The 21,196-nt window shown below is 37.8% G+C and overlaps 1 protein-coding gene across 1 annotated transcript in view; it reads left to right on the top strand.

Moving 5' to 3' along the window:
- LOC136257357 (putative defense protein 3) overlaps positions 1 to 20,792 on the top strand; it is a 112,164-nt gene extending 91,372 nt beyond the window's left edge. Inside the window, exons 6-8 of the mRNA XM_066050529.1 lie at positions 15,230 to 15,364; positions 20,521 to 20,544; positions 20,603 to 20,792. Coding sequence (XP_065906601.1) covers positions 15,230 to 15,364; positions 20,521 to 20,544; positions 20,603 to 20,673 — 230 coding nt within the window. The 3' untranslated portion in view covers positions 20,674 to 20,792. The remainder of the gene's footprint in view (positions 1 to 15,229; positions 15,365 to 20,520; positions 20,545 to 20,602) is intronic.
- The last annotated feature ends 404 nt before the right edge of the window (positions 20,793 to 21,196 follow it).

Raw genomic sequence — 21,196 nt, 5'->3', positions numbered from 1 at the left:
CACTTCTTTTTGTACTGCAAGCCACAAAGCCGGCCAGTAACTGGCTTGGGTGCTTCCTTCTAACTTGTTTTTTTTTCTTTTCTGCAGGAATATTGGAACAAAGGAAGAATGTTGTGTACAGTTTTTGGCCGCCACCTTGGATTTCACATCTTTTTTCATCCTGGCCTTTTTGGGGGCCGCACTCTTTTTTTTACAGCTTGGCTGTTTTGGTTTAGATTATTTTAACCAGGACCTCATACATAAGTGCCACAAGACACCTTTAGCGCTTATAAGCTCTTGTTTTAAGACATCAATAATCAATAAGCAATCCTTTGTGCTTGTTTCCTCTAGCTATTCAAAAGCAATTAAATCATCATCAATACGAGAAACTTGCTAGTTTCACATAGTGTTTGCTTCACACTGTAGATCTAGACTGCTACGCTGGCATATTTAATTTATAGACCGCTATCACACTCCACAGCTTGCTATAACCTCTTGAATCTTCGTAATAAGAAATCACTGTGAAGTACAGTACCCTTGGTGTTTATGATAGGAGCACTTTATATTCACTCACTGTTGTATGCCATTGTCTAAAACACTTTGACACTTTTAATCTTAGAAGACTAAAAATCAGTGACATAAATATTTACCTCAAATGTACCTTTGTAATTATTGACACCACCTCAGGTTTTTAAATCCTAAAAACCAAATACAGTGTATTACAAGAAGCAATCTCATAAAGAAATGATAGCATATAGTAAGGACTATGAAGACTTGTATTTTTCTGCATAAAATAATTAATATATTGGCAAAAATCCATCCTCACAATACCTTCACAGCATCTTGGCAGTAAACCATGCATAGTAAAGCTCAATCATGCCTTCACAACAATTTCCTGCTGTTTACACGAAATAATGGTATGATCACTGAATTGTAATAAAAATGGGATCCTTATAAATGGTTGACTGCAACTTCAGATAGCTATAAATTCCCCAACATCGCTCTTGCTTTGAGGAGGTCACAATGGACTTGCATTAGTGCCTTTAGGTAAAAAATGCACAAAAATTGTGCACGTTTTTGAATGGTGAAACAAGGCTTGATTAAACTAATATATCACCTTATATACTGAGAGTAAGAATATCCTTGTTTTCTTTCACTGCTATTGTACAAATGTGAGTTACTTGTGTTTGTTTATGTTGCAGTAAAATGCAACTGAATGTTGTTGTTTCTAGGATGGAATAGCCTTCTTGCTTGCAAGCATGGGAAATTGTAGCCTAAAAAACTATGCACTGATGAATTCTCTAGTTCATGGTGACTACAATAAGACAAGTCTCATCCATAGGCTGTTGCAGTCTTGAGTTATGCTTGATTACATCATCAGATATAGTTTAATTTTAATATAGTCACTGTACAAATCAGACCAATTGTTTTCCTGCTTTCAATTGCCCTAACTCCAAGAATACTCGCTAGATAGGACTGAAACTTTAAGCCATTGTTAGACAACAAAGAAGTCATTTTCAAACTAGTCAGGCTTTGCTGAGCTGATCACAAATGTCCACTATATAGCTGCTGGCAGCGGCGGAGGAAGTAGTTGATATGAGGGGGGGCTTCGCTGAGCTGACCCAGACTTCTTTCTATAGTTTGGTAAGGTGAGACCAAAAAAAAAAAAAAAAAAAAAAAGGTCACAACCAGCTCACAAGAGCTTTCCACCTCACCAGCTACCATTTCTAGCTGATAAACTACATAAAAATCCTTACATAGCTCGCTACACACTGACTACTTTATTAGTGTGACTGCTCTATTAGAGTATCTCGATCTTTATCACGGTTTTCAGCCCCACTCCAAGAAAGATAATTTCGGTGTGATATCATTCTGAGGGGGGGCTAAGCCCCCCCTCAGCAGACCTAGGGGGGGCTTTAGCCCCCTAGCCCCCCCCCCTTTCCGCCGCCTATGGCTGCTGGTATAGGCAACTTCCCTTGTTTCATTACTTTTCATTTTCAATCACCCCTACTCAAATTTAAATTTTCCTTACATGTACTGGGCTGTTTACATTTTTGTAACATCATTGTATCTGGTGAACCTGCACATATTGTATCAAATGATATAATACCGAATTGCCGAATCACATCATACTAACCGTCCAATGCACTGAACTACTTAGTAACCATGTATCTAAATACTCGCTATAAGCTAAGGAGGTCGACTGTGTTGTTTTTGTTTACATAACAGTAACCACAACAAAGTTATCAAACAACAAAGTCTAAAGTTTGGTAAAAAACAGCCCAAACAAACAACAGAATCCAAACTAATTATTAACAAAGGTGTATTACACTACAAAGACCTATTCTATACAGTTTACAGTGTGATCCATTCCACAGATGGTGTCTTCGTGATTTGTCCCATTTTTGCTGTTGTGCATGCATATATATCTGCACTCGATCATGCCACATCTGGGATAAGCAGCAAACTGTCAACCGTACTTGTCTCCATCAATGTATAATACTTTCTTTGTTATCAAAATAGTTTTCAACTCAAAAAATGATTTAACTCTCCGATTATGAAGGGTTATACAGTGTGCTTTTACATAACAAACATGCACTAGTCTGGGAAGGATCCGGTTATCCCAGCAATGGCACGTCTATGGGCGTGTCTGCTTCAGTACTAGTGCATCTTGCTATGAAATTCATTCACAAATTTTAACAAGACTGAAGTTTATTTTAGTGAGTTATAATGCCATGCCGCCATATCGGCAGTGGCCATTAATAGGTTAAAATAGTATAGATCATTGAAAAAAGCAAGAGTTGACATGTTATATTTGTTCTGGGTGTACGATGGAGAGTGTCAAACCCATTAAATTTAAAGGCTACCACTTGAAAAGTATGCTTAAGCAAATGGCGCATATTCATTACTCGAATTCGCGTAATTAGAAAATACGGTCGGAGGGGCATGTGCGTTAAAAGAAATAACTGTGATGATGGAAAACCTCGCGGAAGACGACAAAAGGCTATCCAAAATGAAGGTTACGGAATTGAAGAACTGACTCGCCAGCAGGGAAGCACCAACGAAGGGGGATAAAGCTGAACTGATCGCCAGGTAAGATATTCATAGGCTTATTTATACGTGTTTGTAGTGGCATCCCCCACGTACGCCTGTGGTGAGACCTGTACTATAGCTATCCTGTACATGTAGGCTTTACAACTACGCTTAAACGAAGGACTTTTCCCGGGGTTGACGTTTGTTAGGGTATTTTTACACGAGAGCTTGCTTTGTTATAGTGTATTACATGTAGGATGTTGCTTAATGTTTACATTAACATTTCATCTTATATTGTGTATGGAATAATTATTAGTGTCCTTATAAACATTACACAGGGTGAAGGCTTGTATTAAATATGGAATTAAGGACAAGATTGATTCTAAAGGAGTAGACATTAATAATCAAGCTGATTGCACTGACTTAAAATTCCCAGAAAGTGGATGGGAAGAGTTCGTAAAGGCTCTTACGATCACTGACAAGTTCCATTTTACTTTTGGTGAAATAGTATCTTATTTTGTAAACCGATCTGTCTCCGATGGACTTCCTGCTGATGATTTCAAAGCAATCAATTCATCTGCAGAGAACTTGTTTCGATGTGGACACATTCAAGGCATTCAGGTATGTGCTACAGAAGATAACCTGTTTTTGAAAGCCAAGTGCTTACCCGAGATGAGAAAAGACAGAGTCTACTTTCTCAAGATAGCATTGAATGTGAACAGTTGTGATATCTTTTATGCTGAATGTGGATGTCCTGCTGGAGTTGCACCACAAGGAAGTTGCAAGCACATTGGTGCCTTTTCCTATGCTTTAGCAGACTTTTGCAGAGTACGGTGTTTGCCAGAGTACATGACTTGCACAGACAAATTGCAGGAATGGAACCAGCCATGTGGGAAACGTGTAGAACCAATTCCAGTAGACCAACTTGGTGCTCGTCGTGGAGAGTTAAAATCAGAACAATCTCGATCAAGAGGCTCGAAGGCAGTATTTGATCCTAGGCCATTGAAGTTTAGAACTCCTTGTCCACAAAGGTTAGAGGAACTCCATTGCAATCTTTTGAAGCTTGAAAAGCTACCGAGTTTCTTGAATGTTATTCTGCCATCAGTTGACAAAATTCAGCATGATCATAGTTATTGTATCAAGTGATGAAGTTTCAGATGTTGACCTCAATGGCAATGAAGAATGTGATAATGACACAGCAGCTTCGCCAAATCAACTTTTTGTGATCCCAGCAGTTGCAGTTGAGTATAACATTATGGAGAAATTGATACTTACAGCTGAGGAAAGGGGCTCTTTAGAACCATGCACCAGATAGCAATCTGAGTGTGACAAATGGCACGATGCACGTCGTCTGAGAATCACTGGCTCCAAATGTGGCCGTATTTTATTGCAGAAGAAAAGGACTGTTTCATTGCTTCAGTTTTGTATATATCCTAAGGTCATGCAGCACCTACCCAAACCTATCGCTTGGGGTATCAACAATGAGGACAAGGCAAGACAAGAATATGTCAAGGTCATGAAAAAGATGGTCATGATGGCATTGAAGTCACTAGGGAAGGATTTGTGGTACATCCAAGGAAATGCTGGCTTGGAGCTTCACCAGATGCATGGGTTACTGATCCATCTGTAACAAACCCACAGGCCATAGCTGAGTTCAAATGTCCATATTCTAAGGCATTTGTCCATCCTTGTGAGGCTTGTAAGAATGCCGACTTCTACTGTTCCATTATTGATGGACAGCTACACCTGAAAAGAACACACAGTTATTATCACCAAATACAACTGCAATTACATGTTTTCTAAGTAGTGTGATTTTTACGTGTATACCACATGCGGCATTGCAATTGAAAGGATTTACCCTGGCCCTTTATGGGAGGATTCTTTTTGTAGTCAACTTGACGATTACTACATGCAACATGTTTTACCCAAGCTTATATCCCCAGAACACAAGCCCAGTTATTATTTATAGAACATGCATTGTACATAGATATATAAGTTTCTTTTGTGCATAATTATGTAATATGTATAATCAATAATTTACATTTACTTACACAGAGGACGTGAAAAATTTGCTAGAACACAGCACACAAAAAATATTCTATCTGTGATATCTGTCAATGAGGAAGGTATGATCCGATCAAATATATGAAATTCTTAATCCTTTCCATGGCTCTTTCAACATGCGTCCGTAGGGATGCTATTCTTCTAGTGGACACTAATTCATTTTCTGATAATTGCTCTTTACCACGTAAAAATGGAGGTATATTTAACCTCACTCCAATAAACATCAGATCTTCTTCAATTTCAAAGCCTCTATCAGCCATAACCGAGTCCCTTTCTTCCAACAAATCAAGAATGCTACTCTTCCTTGTCAACTCTTTATCAGAAATACAGCCTGGATATAGTGAGGAAACGAAAGTTATAGCACCGTCTGGTGAAATACCAACTAATGCTTTGAAAGTGTTGTGATTTTTGTAGCTAGAAAATGTCATTTTTTGAAGCTCTGGTAACTGTGGTTGTTCCACAAATATTTCTGTGGCATCAATGATGACTCTGGTTGATGGGTACTTTTCTCGAAATTGTCTTGGCATATTCATTTGCACTAGTTCTCTAGGTGGCCACAATGGAATGTCTTTGAGTTTTAGATACAAAAAATTTATCCAAGTGCAAACTATCCTGGATGCTGTTGACTGACTAACTTGGAATGCCCTGCTCAAAAAGGCCAGCACGTAAACACAGCATGGTCATAAAAATTCTTCAAGTGGAGGTAGTGCTCTTGATCGACATCTCTTAACTTGTTCGTCAGCAATGGGACCATCATGTGAATAACTCAGGTGATCCACAGCTGGCCCAAGATAATCATAAAAACTCTTGAGGGCAAAGAATGAACTAAACCCTGTATAATAACATACTTGAGAGTCGTTGTTTTTAATGTTTTCTAATCGAAACAGTTTGCTGTTTGCACTAGCAAGCTCCTCCAATAACCTAGTGTTCTTTTGCTTTTCTTCACAAAGCAAATGCTCTAGTTCCTCTATGCTTGGCCCTTCCCTTTGACTACTCTCACACTTACTACACACTGACACGTTTGTAGCATCACTTTCTGTAGAGCTCGAGGTTGGGATCTCCACTTCTGGGCTGCAGCTCGTGTGCCTGGGTTGTGGCTCGACAAAGGGGCGATCTTTAGGGGGTTTTTGAGTAGCAGTTTTATCGCCTGTGCTTCTCACCGGAAGGTGAAGAGATGGAACTTCGTCTGGCCTTAACAAATTCCCAGCTGCATTCACGAAATGAATACTGCAAACACGAGTACTGCCATTTATCGGTAGATTTGTCCTCCTGATCACATGAATCCACTGCTTCAAAATGGCTTTTCTGTTCAACGGCAACTTAAAATAAGAAAGACCTGTTTCTCTGTCCGATCGATTTGAGCAACCTGGTACGCAGCAGGAGTGAGTCATCACTAGGAGTTATTCCAAATAATACGCATGCCCCATCCAACCGTATTTTCTAATTATGCACATTAGAGTAATGAATACGTGCCATTATACTTTGAAGTAGCCTGTTGTACTTTTAGCACTGCTCAAAATCTAGTCTATACCATTTTATGCCAGAGGGGTACTGTTGTTTCTTTGCTCCAAAATAAATTCAAATAGTGCCACACTGCAGTATACTACTATTTTAAATCTGGTATTACAAGTATTAAACAATCACAACAAAATTTGATTCAAATGAGACTTGCCTGTATAGTAATTGATGCAGCTAAATTTTTATAGGAGCAATTTTGTTTGTGAATGTACAGGTACAAGGCTTTATCCTTTTCAATGGTACAGTAAAATAAACTGTTACTGTAGTGTCTGTCCAGCAGCACTTTGAATTCATTAACTGAATACAAGACCTTTCTTTAACGGTATGTGTTACGTGGTTAGTTTACTAACTAGCTAATATCCAGAATTTCAATTATGCGACCCAGACAATACCTTCCTTAAATGTGACCGGGCCTGCAAAAACAGGGCATGTGGGCATAAACTATACCTCGTCATACAACAGATTATATCTCATTACCTGGCACAGACTATTTGTATTCTGTAGCACATATCATAGAGCCTATTAAGTGTATAAGTGGTAAAAATTGCATGAGTATAGCATAATGGCATTAAAAGTTGAGTGATGTAAATAGGCTAATTTTGTGTGCCTACATGCCCAGTTTTTGCAGGCCCAGTCACAAATTGTGATGGAGATGAATACTATAGGTATGAACACACTAGTGATGAGTATTTACAAACGTATAGTGCAGTTATACTGTATTTAACAACTAAAGTTATTTTCAGAATCAAGGATGACACCCTTCAAATAGTACTGCATGGGTGCAGCACAAATCAAGTACAAATATGGTACATTGAAAGTAGATCCTTTAAAATCAATAATTATACTCAAAAGTTGACTGTTTTATTAGAGTATAGCAACATTTCCTGGCTGTTGTATATAGTGGAGTATGTGACTGCTCTATTGGAGTACCTCAATTTCTGCAGTAATGTATTTCAATGCATCAGAATTAATTCGTATAGCTACAAAATTGTATTATCAACAGGTTTTATTATGACTGAAGTAGCCGGGATTAAATGTCCGCTATATAGTTGCAGTTGTATGTGACTCCCTTGTTTCACTTTTACACTACTCAAAATTGCAGTTTTGATCAGTAGGTGATTACAGAAAGTCAAGCAGTCAGTAGGTGTGGTAGCGTTGATGTTCTGGCATGAACTAAGTATAGTGCAGTTAGAAAACAGGTTTTGATAGGGTTTCCAAATGAACATGTAAATTTACTAGATTGGAAAATCATAGTTTCTTCAGCCTAGTAGAATGAAAAATTAGAGATTGGATTAGGGATCAAAGAATAATAAAGTAGTGAAACAAGCGAATAGCAAACAAGTAGCAAAGCAAGAGGGGTTGCCAGAAACACTAACGGACTTTTAATTGCTATATTTTAGTCTATAAACCATGGCTGAATTGGGGATTAAATTTCCATTAGTATATCTGCAGGTATAGCCAACCTCTCTTATTTTGCTACTTTTTATTCTTTGATTCTTAAACTTTCTAATTTTTCTTTGTACTTGTTTGTTTCCTTTTTTAAAACTAATGAACCTGTACATACCACATCAATAGAAAGAATGGTGCCAGGCATGCCATAAACTATTTTTGCATCTGAGTGTGCGCCCCAACAGTCAGTCACTGAAATGTGCAGTGGCCATTATGTTTCATCTTCAGCTATGTTCTGCCCATTACACAGTGATACAAATGAAGAACAGTATGAGAAGTGTCTCTGCAATCACTACAGAAAATAGAGGCAATTAGCTCAATAGCTACTGCCTTTTTGATGCCACCCTTTCCTTTTTGGATAAATTAGATAATAAATAAATAAAGTACCACAAGCTAGGAAGCCGTATCGTTCTACTGCAAATCTACACCTTGTGTTGTCAGCAAAAAGAACTCGGACACAAAGGAGGACAAAGGTAAGTCTGTGATGTGTGTATTGTACATAATGTGGTTGGCAAAAAGACATATCTTGGACATCGAAAAGTGAAAAATCAAGTCCATAGCCTTATGCATTGTCGAGTTAGGCGGCATCAGTTAAGCTTGGCTGACAGCTTGGCTGACAGCTTGGCTGACAGCTTGGCTGACAGCTTGGCTGACAGCTTGGCTGACAGCTTGGCTGAAGGTATCATCAGCTCAACCAATAGCCCCAAGCTGTTTTTAAGGAAAACTGAGGCTGTTTTTGGGTGATTTTTGAAGAGCAAGAAAGCCCAAAACTCTATGATTGTGTAATATGATTTCGCTATATTCAAACCATTGTTAAGTGAACTACAAGAACAATAACAGCTTCAGTTGTCAATACAATGTGCACCTATAAATAGGTTATAGACATGGAGAAAGGCATAGTAAGAAACAGTTTACAGTTTTATCCCCAAAATGTGCACAGACGTTCTTGTAGTAATAAGATGATAAATAAAAGTGGCGTATTTTAGCTTTAGAAAAACGCAGTTTCTTTGGACTATATCCTCACTATAGTGAACCTATACTTCTTTCAAATTAAGTTATAAGGATTCTTTTGAGATGGGGACACTTTCTATGGTGTTGTCTAGATGTATTTGATAAAATCATTGTCGATTTCTATTGTGCATGACTGCCACCATGGTTTTTTAAAATCATTTGTGACATAGTCTCAAATCATATTCACATATCAAGACACATGATAGTGTGTCGTGCGGCCCAAGAAGCCGGCGCGCCACACCGTGAGTATATTAACAGGAAGAAAGAAAATGCAATTTTCACACATATGTAGCTCTGTGATCCCTTATCCGATTGGAACCAAATTTGCTAGAGACGTGCCGCCCAGTTAGGGGAGTCTACATACCAAATTTGAAGAAAATCGGTCCTGCCATTTCCGAGATACGAGCAAACAAAATTTCGTTTTAATTTCTTCGTTTTTTTCTTCATCTTCTTCATTTCGCACGCTTCGCAAAATTCGCCATAAAACACGAATTCGTGCTCGGATTGGGCTGAAATTTGGCACACTTAAAGGGCTCATTAAGGCGGATCTCCGTACCACCTTTAGTAGGAATCCGATGAACATTCACGGAGTTATTACCGATTATTTGCGTAAAATAAGGTCGAAGGTCTGTCACGCCTACAGGGTAAACCCCTTGGAGGAATCAGTTGAAAATTGATATGTAGATGGAGCAACCATCGTAGGAGTGCCTTTTAGTAGTTTGAAAGGAATCGGGATAAAGACCATGGAGATATGACACAAAACCCAACCTGTGTCAAAATTACGTGATCGATTTTTATGAATAAAAAAACTATTAGTTTTCGTGTCTACCAGGCAAACCGCTTAGAGCAATGAGCTGAAAATCAGTATATAGCTGGAATAATCATCATAGAAAGTTCTTGCAGTAGTACAGAAGAATCGGATTACAAATCACTGAGTTATGATTCGAAAGGCAACTACGTGCAGAAAATGCGAGATCGAGATACTCTAATAGAACAGTCACCCTAATAAAGCATTCAGCTGCATGTATAATTTACACAGTTATATTACATTGCAAGTTATTCTGTAGGGAATTCAGCTACAAACAAGTCACCCTGTAGTCAGATCAGATAGAAGAAAGTACCTAATAGAGAGTTCAGCTACAAAGAAGCCATCATGTAGAGAGTTCAGCTCAAATAAATCACCCTGTAGAGAATTCAGCTACAAACAAATTGCCCTGTAGAGAGATCAGCTAGAAGAAGTTACCTTGTAAAGAGTTCAGTTACAAAGAAACAATCATGCAAAGAGTTTAGCTGCAAACAAATCACCCAGTAGAAAGTTCCGCTATGAACAGATCACACTATAGAGAGTTCAGTTAGAAACAAGTCATCCTGTAGAGAGATCAGCTAGAAGAAGTCACATTGTAGAGAGTTCAGTTACAAAGAAACAATCATGCAAAGAGTTCAGCTACAAACAAATCACCCTGTAGAGAGTTCAGCTAGAAACAAGTCACCCTGTAGAGAGTTCAGCTAGAAGGAGTTACATTGTAGAGAGTTCAGCTACAAAGAAACTACCATGTAGAGAGTTCAGCTACAAAAAAATTTCCCTGTAGAGACAAACAAATCACCCTGTAGAAAGATCAGCTAGAAGAAGTTACCTTGTAGAGAATTCAGCTACAAACAAATCACCCTGTAGAGAGTTCAGCTAGAAACAAGTTACACTGTAGAGAGATCAGCTAGAAACAAGTCACCCTGTAGAGAGTTCAGCTAGAACAAGTCACATTGTAGAGAGTTCAGCTACAAAGAAACTACCATGTAGAGAGTTCAGCTGCAAACAAATTGCCCTGTAGAGAATTCAGCTACAAACAAATCACCCTGTAGAAAGATCAGCTAGAAGAAGTTACCTTGTAGAGAGTTCAGCTACAAACAAATCACCCTGTAGAGAGTTCAGCTACAAACAAGTCATCCGGTAGAGAGGTCAGCTAGAAGGACCACCCTGCAGAGAGGTCAGCTACAAAGAAATCATCCTGCTTCATCTTTTCTTCTTCCTGTAGTAAAGAAAAAATGACAGGTTAAAAAGCCCTAAAGCCAGCCATAGGCCGGCTTTGGGGTATACAAATACAAAAAGAAGTGAAATCTAATCCAAAACAGCCAAGCTGTAAAAAAAGAGTGCGGCCCTGAGAAAGGCTATGGTGAAAAAAGATGTGAAATCCAAGGTGGCGGCCAAGAAATGGCTGTGATGGTAGGTTAATGGTAAAAATTTTAATAACAACAATTCAGGTGAATTTGGTGCCGCTTGGTCTTGGCACAAAATTCACCTGAATTGTCGTTATTAAAATTTTTACCATTAACCTACCATCACAGCCATTTCTTGGCCGCCACCTTGGATTTCACATCTTTTTTCACCATAGCCTTTCTCAGGGCCGCACTCTTTTTACAGCTTGGCTGTTTTGGATTAGATAATAATGATTATGCCTTTATGCAATTGTGTTATAATATATCTAATCCAAAACAGCCAAGCTGTAAAAAAAGTGTGCGGCCCTCAGAAAGGCTATGGTGAAAAAAGATGTGAAATCCAAGGTGGCGGCCAAGAAATGGCTGTGATGGTAGGTTAATGGTAAAAATTTTAATAACGACAATTCAGGTGAATTTTTGTGCCGCTTCACAAAATTTACCTAAATTGTCATTATTAAAATTTTTACCATTAACCTACCATCACAGCCATTTCTTGGCCGCCACCTTGGATTTCACATCTTTTTTCACCATAGCCTTTCTGAGGGCCGCACACTTTTTTTACAGCTTGGCTGTTTTGGATTAGATTTCATTTCTTTTTGTATTTGTATACCCCAAAGCCGGCCTATGGCCAGCTTTGGGACTTTTTTAACCTATGTTTTTTTCTTTACTACAGGAAGAAGAAAAGATGAAGTAGATGTACTTTAAATATTTTATCAGTAAATGTACAAATTATATATATAATACATATGTGACCGGATTTACGAAAAGGGGTCTTCCACACACATCCAATTTGCCAACTTTGACAATTGATAACTTCAGATTGGAAAGAGCTATTGCCTTGAAATTTGGGCAGTGGTGAGCACCACTATAGCTGAATACATGGTGAAATGTTAAGGTTAATATGTTACTTGAACACTGAGTTATGGTCTCCAACGTTTACGGAATTGGATGTGTGTGGAAGACCCCTTTTCACAAATCCGGTCACATATATTGATTACAGAAATCTCCATGGTGGTTTCTTTGTAACTGAACACTCTACAAGGTGACTTCTTCTAATTGCTCTCTCTACAGGGTGAATTGTTTGTAGCTTAACGATCTACAAGGTAACTTCTTCTAGATGATCTCTCTATACGGTGATTTGTTTGTAGCTGAATTCTGTACAGATGATTTGTTTGCAGCTGAGCTCTTTACAGAATGGTTTCTTTGTAGCTGAACTCTCTACAGGGTGATTTGTTTGTAGCTGAAATCCCTACAAGGTAACTTCTTCTAGCTGATCTTTCTACAGGGCGATTTGTTTGTAGCTGAGTTCTCTACAGGGTGTTTGTTTGCAGCTGAATTCTCTACATGGTGGTTTCTTTATAGCTCTACAAGGTGACTTCTTCTAGCTGATCTCTCTACAGGGTGATTTGTTTGTAGCTGATCATGAACTCTCTGCAGGTGATTTGTTTGTAGCTGAACTCTCTACAAGGCGATACTTCTAGGTGATCTCTCTACAGGATTCTTTGTTTCTAACTGAACTCTCAACAGGGTGATCTGTTCATAGCTGAACTTTCTACTGGGTGATTTGTTTGCAGCTGAACTCTCTAAATGGTGGTTTCTTTGGAGCTGAACTCTCTACAAAGTAATTTCTTCTAGCTGAACTCTCTACAGGGTGACTTGTTTCTAGCTGATCTCTCTACAGGGTGATCTGTTCATAGCTGAACTTTCTACAGGGTGATTTGTTTGCAGCTGAACTCTCTACATGGTAGTTTCTTTGTAGCTGAATTCTCTACAATGTGACTTCTTCTAGCTGAACTCTCTACAAGGTGACTTGTTTCTAGCTGAACTCTCTACAAGTGATTTGTTTGTAGCTGAACTCTCTACATGGTGGTTTCATTGTAGCTGAACTCTCTACAAGGTAACTTCTTCTAGCTGATCTTTTTACACTGCATATTTATTTGTAACTGAGTTCTCTACAGGGTGATTTGTTTGAAGCTGAACTCTCTACATGGGGGTTTCATTGTAGCTGAACTCTCTACAATGTGACTTCTTCTAGCTGAACTCTCTACAAGGTGACTTGTTTCTAGCTGATCTCTCTACAGGGTGACTTGTTTCTAGCTGAACTCTCTAATGGTGATTTGTTGCAGCTGAACTCTCTACATGATGGTTTCTTTGTAGCTGAACTCTCTACAAGGTGATTTCTTCAATAGCTGATCTTTCTACAGGGTGATTTGTTTGTAGCTGAACTCTCTACATGATGGTTTCTTTGTAGCTGAACTCTCTACAAGGTGATTTCTTCTAGCTGATCTTTCTACAGGGTGATTTGTTTGTAGCAGAACTCTCTACAAGGAAACTTCTTCTAGCTGATCTCTCTACAGGGAGATTTGTTTGTAGCTGAACTCTCTACACGAGATTTGTTTGCGGCTGAATTCTCTACATGATGGTTTCTTTGTAGCTGAACTCTCTACAAGGTAACTTCTTCTAGCTGATCTCTTTACAGAGTGAATTGTTTGTAGCTGAACGATCTACAAGGTAACTTCTTCTAACTGATCTCTCTACAGGATGATTTGTTTGTAGCTGAACTATCTACAAGGTAACTTCTTCTAGCTGATCTCTCTACAGGGTGATTTGTTTGTAGCTGAATTCTGTATAGGTGATTTGTTTGCAGCTGAGCTCTTTACAGAATGGTTTCTTTGTAGCTGAACTCTCTACAGGGTGACTTGTTTGTAGCTGATCTCTATACAGGTTAGGGAAGCACCCTTGTACAGGCTATGCCTTTTGGTGCCACCCTGTCATTTTGACAAATTAGATAAATAATAATAATAATAATAAATAAAAAACTGATCTCTTGAACTCTGTTCAGGGTGACTGCTCTATTAGGATGACTGCTCTATTAGAGTATCTCGCACTTGCTACACCAAGTTGAATTTCGTGTTATAACTCCGTGGCTTTAAGTCTGACTCTTCTACACCATTGAAGAGCCTTTCTAAGATGATTACTCCATCTGTACAGTGAATTTCAAAGCATTACCCCAAGTGGTTTATCTGGTAGGCGTGGCAAGTATTCGTTTTTTATTAGCTAATCTCGGTTGCATAATTGTTACATACTGTTGGTTTTGTTGTTGTATCGTCCTGGTTTTTAGCTCGATTTCTTTCAAACCACAAAAGGTTTGAGGTTCAATAGTTAACCTATTCACCCTCCGATTTTCAGCTTCTTCCCATACGCGGTTTACCCTGTAGGCGTGACAACATATTGGTGTTATTTTTCGTGCATTATCGCTCATAACTCTTTGCCTGTTTATTGTATTCCAGCCAAAGTTGGTACCGAGATGCGCCTTTATACCCCCCTTCTGTGTGCCAAATGTCAAGGCAATCGGATAACGCGTTCGCGTTTTATAGCAGTTTTTGTAAGTGTGCGAAAAGAGGAAGAAAAAATAAGAAGAAAAAAAACGAAGAAACTAAGCCAATTTTTGAAGTCGCATATCTCAGGAATGCCTGAAGCGATTTTGCTCAAATTTGGAATGTGGAGTACTGAAGCTGGAGGGAATGTACACAGCAAAATTCGTCTTGTTTCATCAAGGCAGCACAGAGCTACGGAGGTGCGAAAATTGCGTTTTCTTTCTTCCTGTCAATATACTCACGGGGTTGCGCGCCGGCTTCTTGGGCCGCACGACACACTACCGTGTGTCTTGATGTGACCCGATTTTGGAAAATCAGTCTTAATGTCATGCATAAAATAATTAGAATTTACAATTCACTATGTTACTGTTAAGACAGTTTGGCATGTGTTAGATTATTTTTCAGAATTTGCAGTAATTCAAGGTACTGAATAACAATTGTAACCATTGTATAGCAGCTGATCAATTGCTTGAAATACTTAATTTCTGTCATAAATATTTGAGCTATCTATCAATTGTGACATTAAGACTGATTTTCCGAACATGTGTATGTACGTATGTACTGATCCATAACCCATTATTTTGTAGCAGTAAATACAATTGTGATGCCAACACAAACAACTATGGTTATGGACACAGCAATGCTACCAAATACAATAATGCAACCAGGCACAACCTCTGTTGCCATGCCACCTACACCTTCACCTACAGGAAACACCACAAGTAAGTATGATATATGGATGAACTCCATTTAGTGATATTCACATGTTTACATCAGTGGAAATACTTCATAACATAGATTATTATGAAGTAGTTCATACGTATTTTATTGTTGATAAAGCTGTTTCATTTTATGCCCTTCTATAACATTGGTAGTTCAAGTGTAACTCTGTGTTGGCTTATATGTAGCTGTAGTTGTGATCTTGTCAAACACTCAAAATAGTTTGAAGACACTACTATATGCAATTTAACCATTTTGGCTCTCCAAGGCATATGTGTAGGCTTCATTGCATTACAAGTATGTTAAAGTTAAAGGATTGCTGCGAGTGGTATATGGATAATAAAGCATAATGCACGTGGCTGAGATATAATAAGACAACAAGACAAAGCCAAATGCTTTATTAGTGTAAGTCACAGATTATCAACCACTTAATTTTCAGTCACCTGTAACTTCATCACACAGCATCATAAATCTGCACAGTTTTCTGCAGGCTATAGCTCAGTTTATCATCCAAGTTCACACCAAAAATTAATCCCACAACCGTAAGTGTTGCAAGGCCAGAGTCATTACATGTGACACATAGCTTCAGTTAATTATTATCGACCATCGTGATAATATTGTCAACTTCCATATAAACATTGTATGTATATTATCGACCAATTGTACAAATGTTAGTACGAGTGACCAATAGTTTGAATTACTGACTAACCAATATAAACATTCTATCCACGCAGTCTAATAAACACTCTAACACTATGCTAATGTAATGCGAGTACAAAAATGTAAAATACTCTACCATTCGCTAAATGGTACAGCTAGCATACAGTCCATAGCTATACATTCCATCCTTTGTCTCTAGAGCATGCATCCATTTCCTAATCCCTTTCTAGGCAATTAATCAACCATGTATATTAGTTCATATTAATGATCTGCAATTATTTAGATGATTAGATATGTAATTATGTAACCATAATTGTTATTCTGGAAAACCATCCCTTTTCACACATGCAAAACTTGTATGAAACACAATTAAAATTATTTTTCAGAATTTTGTTTAAAATGTCATGTTCTTGCACATATAGTTGTTTCTTGGAGTGAAGTTTCACACCAAAGCTTCTTTTTGCTAGGAGATAGCTATGGATGATTATATCAAACCATGTAGTAATTTCACATGTTTGGGACACCAATTAACTTACAAATTGCGTGATGTGTTCAGTTTCGTGAATTTCATGGTTTTGTCAAAAACTGTGAAAGTTTCCCCAGAAATGCTACTACTAGATGAGTATCTATCAGAATTGGTTGACAATATGTAAAATCCTGCAGCAGCTCAGCTTCTTTCGTGAGCCATGCCCACGTATCAGGATTATCCATACGTCAAGCTGCACCCATATACCAGCAAGGTGTGTTTCAGCAGTCTGAAGGCATGCATGCGTGAAGCCATGTCCATTGCTGTGTGTAGTGCTGAGCAATAGTAAAAATTTTACTATCACGATAGTTACTCATTAAATATCGTGATAGTGAATACTATCCCGATAGTTTATGAAACACTTTGCTCTTAACAAAGTCTTAGTTGTATAGCTATGATTTGTAGTCATATAGAAAGTTATTTTGCATGCACAGGACATTTGTTAATTAACTGCGTGGGCGGGCAATGAATATGGACTTTGGTATAGCTTTTACAGGCCACTCCTTTGTAAGAAAGCTGGTAATACCAACTGTAAAACAGTATAGAAGGGTTGTTAATACCATTTTAATGCAGATCTAAGCTTATCATAACTATCACGATAGTGATATCCCTACTATCGCGATAACGATGGTGATTTACTATCGCGATATATCACACTATCGATACTATTGCTCAGCCCTAGCTGTGTGTATGCTTATGTGGAACCACCCTTACTCTAATCGATCATCAGGTGTGTATATACACATCATAATCATCCTGAGCCATGCCCATGTATCAGGAATGTGGACAAAATGTGCCTTGTTTACATAAACAGCTAAGCACATTGAGTGGGCACATCCACACAAGAAACTTTCTCACACCAAAATTGGGCTCATTTCATTAGTCACCCTTTAACCCTTCAACGTGCATACAGCCTATATAATTATGTGACTGGATCTGCGAAAGCCCAAATAATGGCACATGCCTAAATTTTCAGTATAGACTATTGATTGCAATGGGTAAAATATTTGCATAAATGATGATCGTAAACAATCGATTTTTCTTCACTGATTTCGTCTCTGTATGTAATGAAGAAAGGTGGTAAGAAAAAAAACCTACCATGTGATGGCACGTAATGGACTCCCCTATTCATAACGAACACGATGGTATAAGTTGCAACTCTGTACTGCATTGCTTTTGTTAGTTACAGTTGTTTTTGTAAGCACCTGTAATTTATTTATTTTCCCAATACTTGCTGTATAAATCGATCTTTCTGTTGCTGCTACTTTGTAGGGCTGTAACTCCAAAAGTTGTTGGCATACAAGGCTGAAACTTGGCCAGAGCATACACTCGGCTAAGTAGACTACAAATATTCAATAATAAACAATTTGAAAAATGTGCCATAATGTCAGGTTTTTGCAGATCCGGTCACATGTTATTATAGGCAAATACACATGGCTGTAAACAAAGTGGTATAACTTTTGAAGCATACCTCCTATACTTCATTCTACTCATAATGTAATAAGCATTACAATGATACCTAGGGCTTTCCCCTTTGTGCTAAAGCATGATGCTAGAACTCGCCCAGCAATCAACTTTTCATTAAATAAACATGTAAAAACCTTTACATACCTTTATAAAATGATCCATAACTTGATGGCAGTTGTTCCAATCGACTTCCCAATAAGGTCTGTATGTTTCACTGTTAAATGTCACATTAGGCCACACAAAACTCACACAATTAAACCCACTATCGAAGTTAAACACATGGTGAGAAGATTGGTTGATGGATAACACTAATCGCTGTTGTTCTTCACTTCATAACAAGTAAGTCTCCACTGTTACAGTGTTTATTTAACCTTCCCCAAGTAGCCCGCCCAGTGAATAGACTTTTGATCAATGTGTAGTTTTAGGCTAAAGGAATTGAGTTACCCCACCTAATGTCGCCATGTATGCATGAAATGTGTAAACACGCATTCCCCAAATGTTTCATATGCGTGCGTTTAAGAGCTACGTTAAGACCACTCAAAGTCTCTGTTGAAAATTTCATTTTTCTTACACTTCTTCAACAAAATGGCCATAACTTTGCCTGTGATTGACATAAAGCCTTTTCACACTACAGCCGAATGCGCATTGAAGCTGGATCAGACCATTTCACACCTGAACCAGATTGATTGCATTGCGCATTCAATCCGGCTTTGTGTCAATCCACTTTGAGAGGTGAATTGGCAGGACTGAATGTACATTAGCTCAATTAGCAAGGGGGCGCCGTACAGTCTCAAGGTATCTTGCACAACGCATGGCTATTGCACCAAGACTAAAGCAACGGCATACCTAGTGATTATACTCAGCTTGTGAAAGTGATATGATGCATGACCATGAGTGAGTGTCGAAGGAATAGCGTACCATTCTGAAATCATCATGCCCTGTTCAGGTTTCCTCATAGTAACAAACCAGCTTCCTGGCACCCAACGTTTTGTAAGTGTGTGTATATAATAATTGTCAATACCGATTGCAAGTAACCTTATATAATACTATGTAACAAATCATTTTATGTGTTGAAATAGATCTGTTGTTAGGGTTGCTCACTACAGTGAAACCATACTAACAGAGCCACTTTAAAGTGGTAGCAATAATAAGGCTGAAATCACTGATTACATTTTTTCTGTACAATTACTGATATTCCAATCCTGCCATGGATTATGATGATACCATGATTTCTTTTTTTTTTCATTGTAAAATAATTTTCGTATGCAAAATTTGTATGAAAATTTCGTGCACAAAAATTTTTATACAAGATCAAACTACTCTAATAGAGCAGTCATTTACGTAAATCATACGAAAATATTTTTACATGAAAATTTTTATCAGAAATTATTTGCACGAAAATAAAGCAAATTATGGTAGTTTCCAATCTCTATATTTGTGTATAATGTAACTTCAGGATACAAACAATACAGTTATTCATATGTACACGTAATGTGGAATTGTTGAATGAAAATGCCATGTCTCAGTGGTATCCAAAAATTATTGGCCTTAATATCATTATATAGTTGCGTTTGAGTAGAAATGTCCTTTTAAAGTTGGCCCTTATAAATAGGTTACGGCTAAGGTATGTTCCACTGTATATCACATTTGAAGCATACTTTGAAAAGGCATACCTAATTACTGACCACTTAAAAACCATCTTTATATGTTTGTACCTATAAACAATGCCTTTGCTAGAAAAAATGGTGCGTGGTAATTATGCCAGAATAATTTTCAGCCATAATGCCAGAAATCATTACTCTAGCATTATGCTAGCATTTTGAAAGAATTATGGGAGATTTCATGAATAAACAATCGGTATACTCTAATAGAACAGTCACTTATATATACTCTAATAAAGCAATCAATCCTATTTTTTGCATACTACTCTATTACAACAATCAAATGTCTTATTTATGTGCCATAGAACTTTAAATAAACAATCAATTCTACATTTCTATTTCAATTTATTGGAATAAGTTTGAGAATAATGCATAAGTTTTGGAGCGTAATGCAAGCTATTTCCAGGAGATTCTGAATAGAATAATGCAAAGAATCATGAGCATAATTACTAGTATGCTTACGCATTGTCTTACTCATCATAAATTTTATGAAATACAGTGGAACCTGTCTTTATAGCTACCTGTATAGAAAGGCCACCATTACATAAATTTACTATAATGGATACTTCACTCCAGGTCATAGATTATGCTCCATTCACTGACTTTCTCCTTCATTACAACTGGGATTCATACATTAAACCAGTTAAAGCATCATGTACACCTGTGAACTACGTATGAAAATAATGCTCATTCTCCATAATAGCCTCTCAGCCGCACCCTCCTATATTGAGTATTGACTTTTCTTGTCCTAATATAAAGGTATAAAGTCAAACAGTATGCATACAGTGTATGCTGTACATAATACAATACAATGGCTAACTGTGTTTCTGTTTGTTTGTCATAGGAAATAATGGCAATGGAGCAGCAAGTAAGTATAATGAAAGTAATGTTTTGGCCAACTACAAGGTACTGTCTTTTGTTGACAGCTGCAGGTCAACTGCCTAGTATGACAGTGATGGTGTTGTTCCTGATTGTACTGCTGATCATCAACAACTGATCACGTTGGATGATGCTGGACACTTACTATTAAGTCAATTTAGTGTTTAGGTTAATGACAACTTTCCTGTATTCCTTGCATTTTTTCAACATTGATACATAGCTAGGTTTGCAAAGTGGTATTTTTTATTGGTATTATTTTAGTGGCTACTCTTTCAAGTAGTGTTGCACCGATATCCAAATTAGCCGATTATTCCGATAACCGATATTAAGCAACAGAATTAGCCGATACCGATAACCGATCCGATATACACTAATAACACTAACACTCATCCTCATCATTACTAAATGACTCATATTAGTGACATAACCATTGATATACAGCTCATTCTAGGTTAAAATGTAAAGTTAGATGTATACCACAAGTAAAAGTTACTCATGGTAAACAGGTTTTAAGTACATTTTACTATTGCTATACAGCTGAGGCAAGTGGCTGGTACTACATAGAAACCTAAAAACCTCAGTTTACTGTTGGGCATGGCCTAAACCCTGACAGTTTATTATGGGCATGGCTTGTAGTCACC

Source organism: Dysidea avara, chromosome 6 (genome assembly GCF_963678975.1).
Source record: "Dysidea avara chromosome 6, odDysAvar1.4, whole genome shotgun sequence".
Classification (NCBI taxonomy): Eukaryota; Metazoa; Porifera; class Demospongiae; order Dictyoceratida; family Dysideidae; genus Dysidea; species Dysidea avara.
The sequence above is the reverse complement of the archived record's forward strand: the minus strand, read 5'-3'. Positions and strand labels throughout refer to the sequence as shown.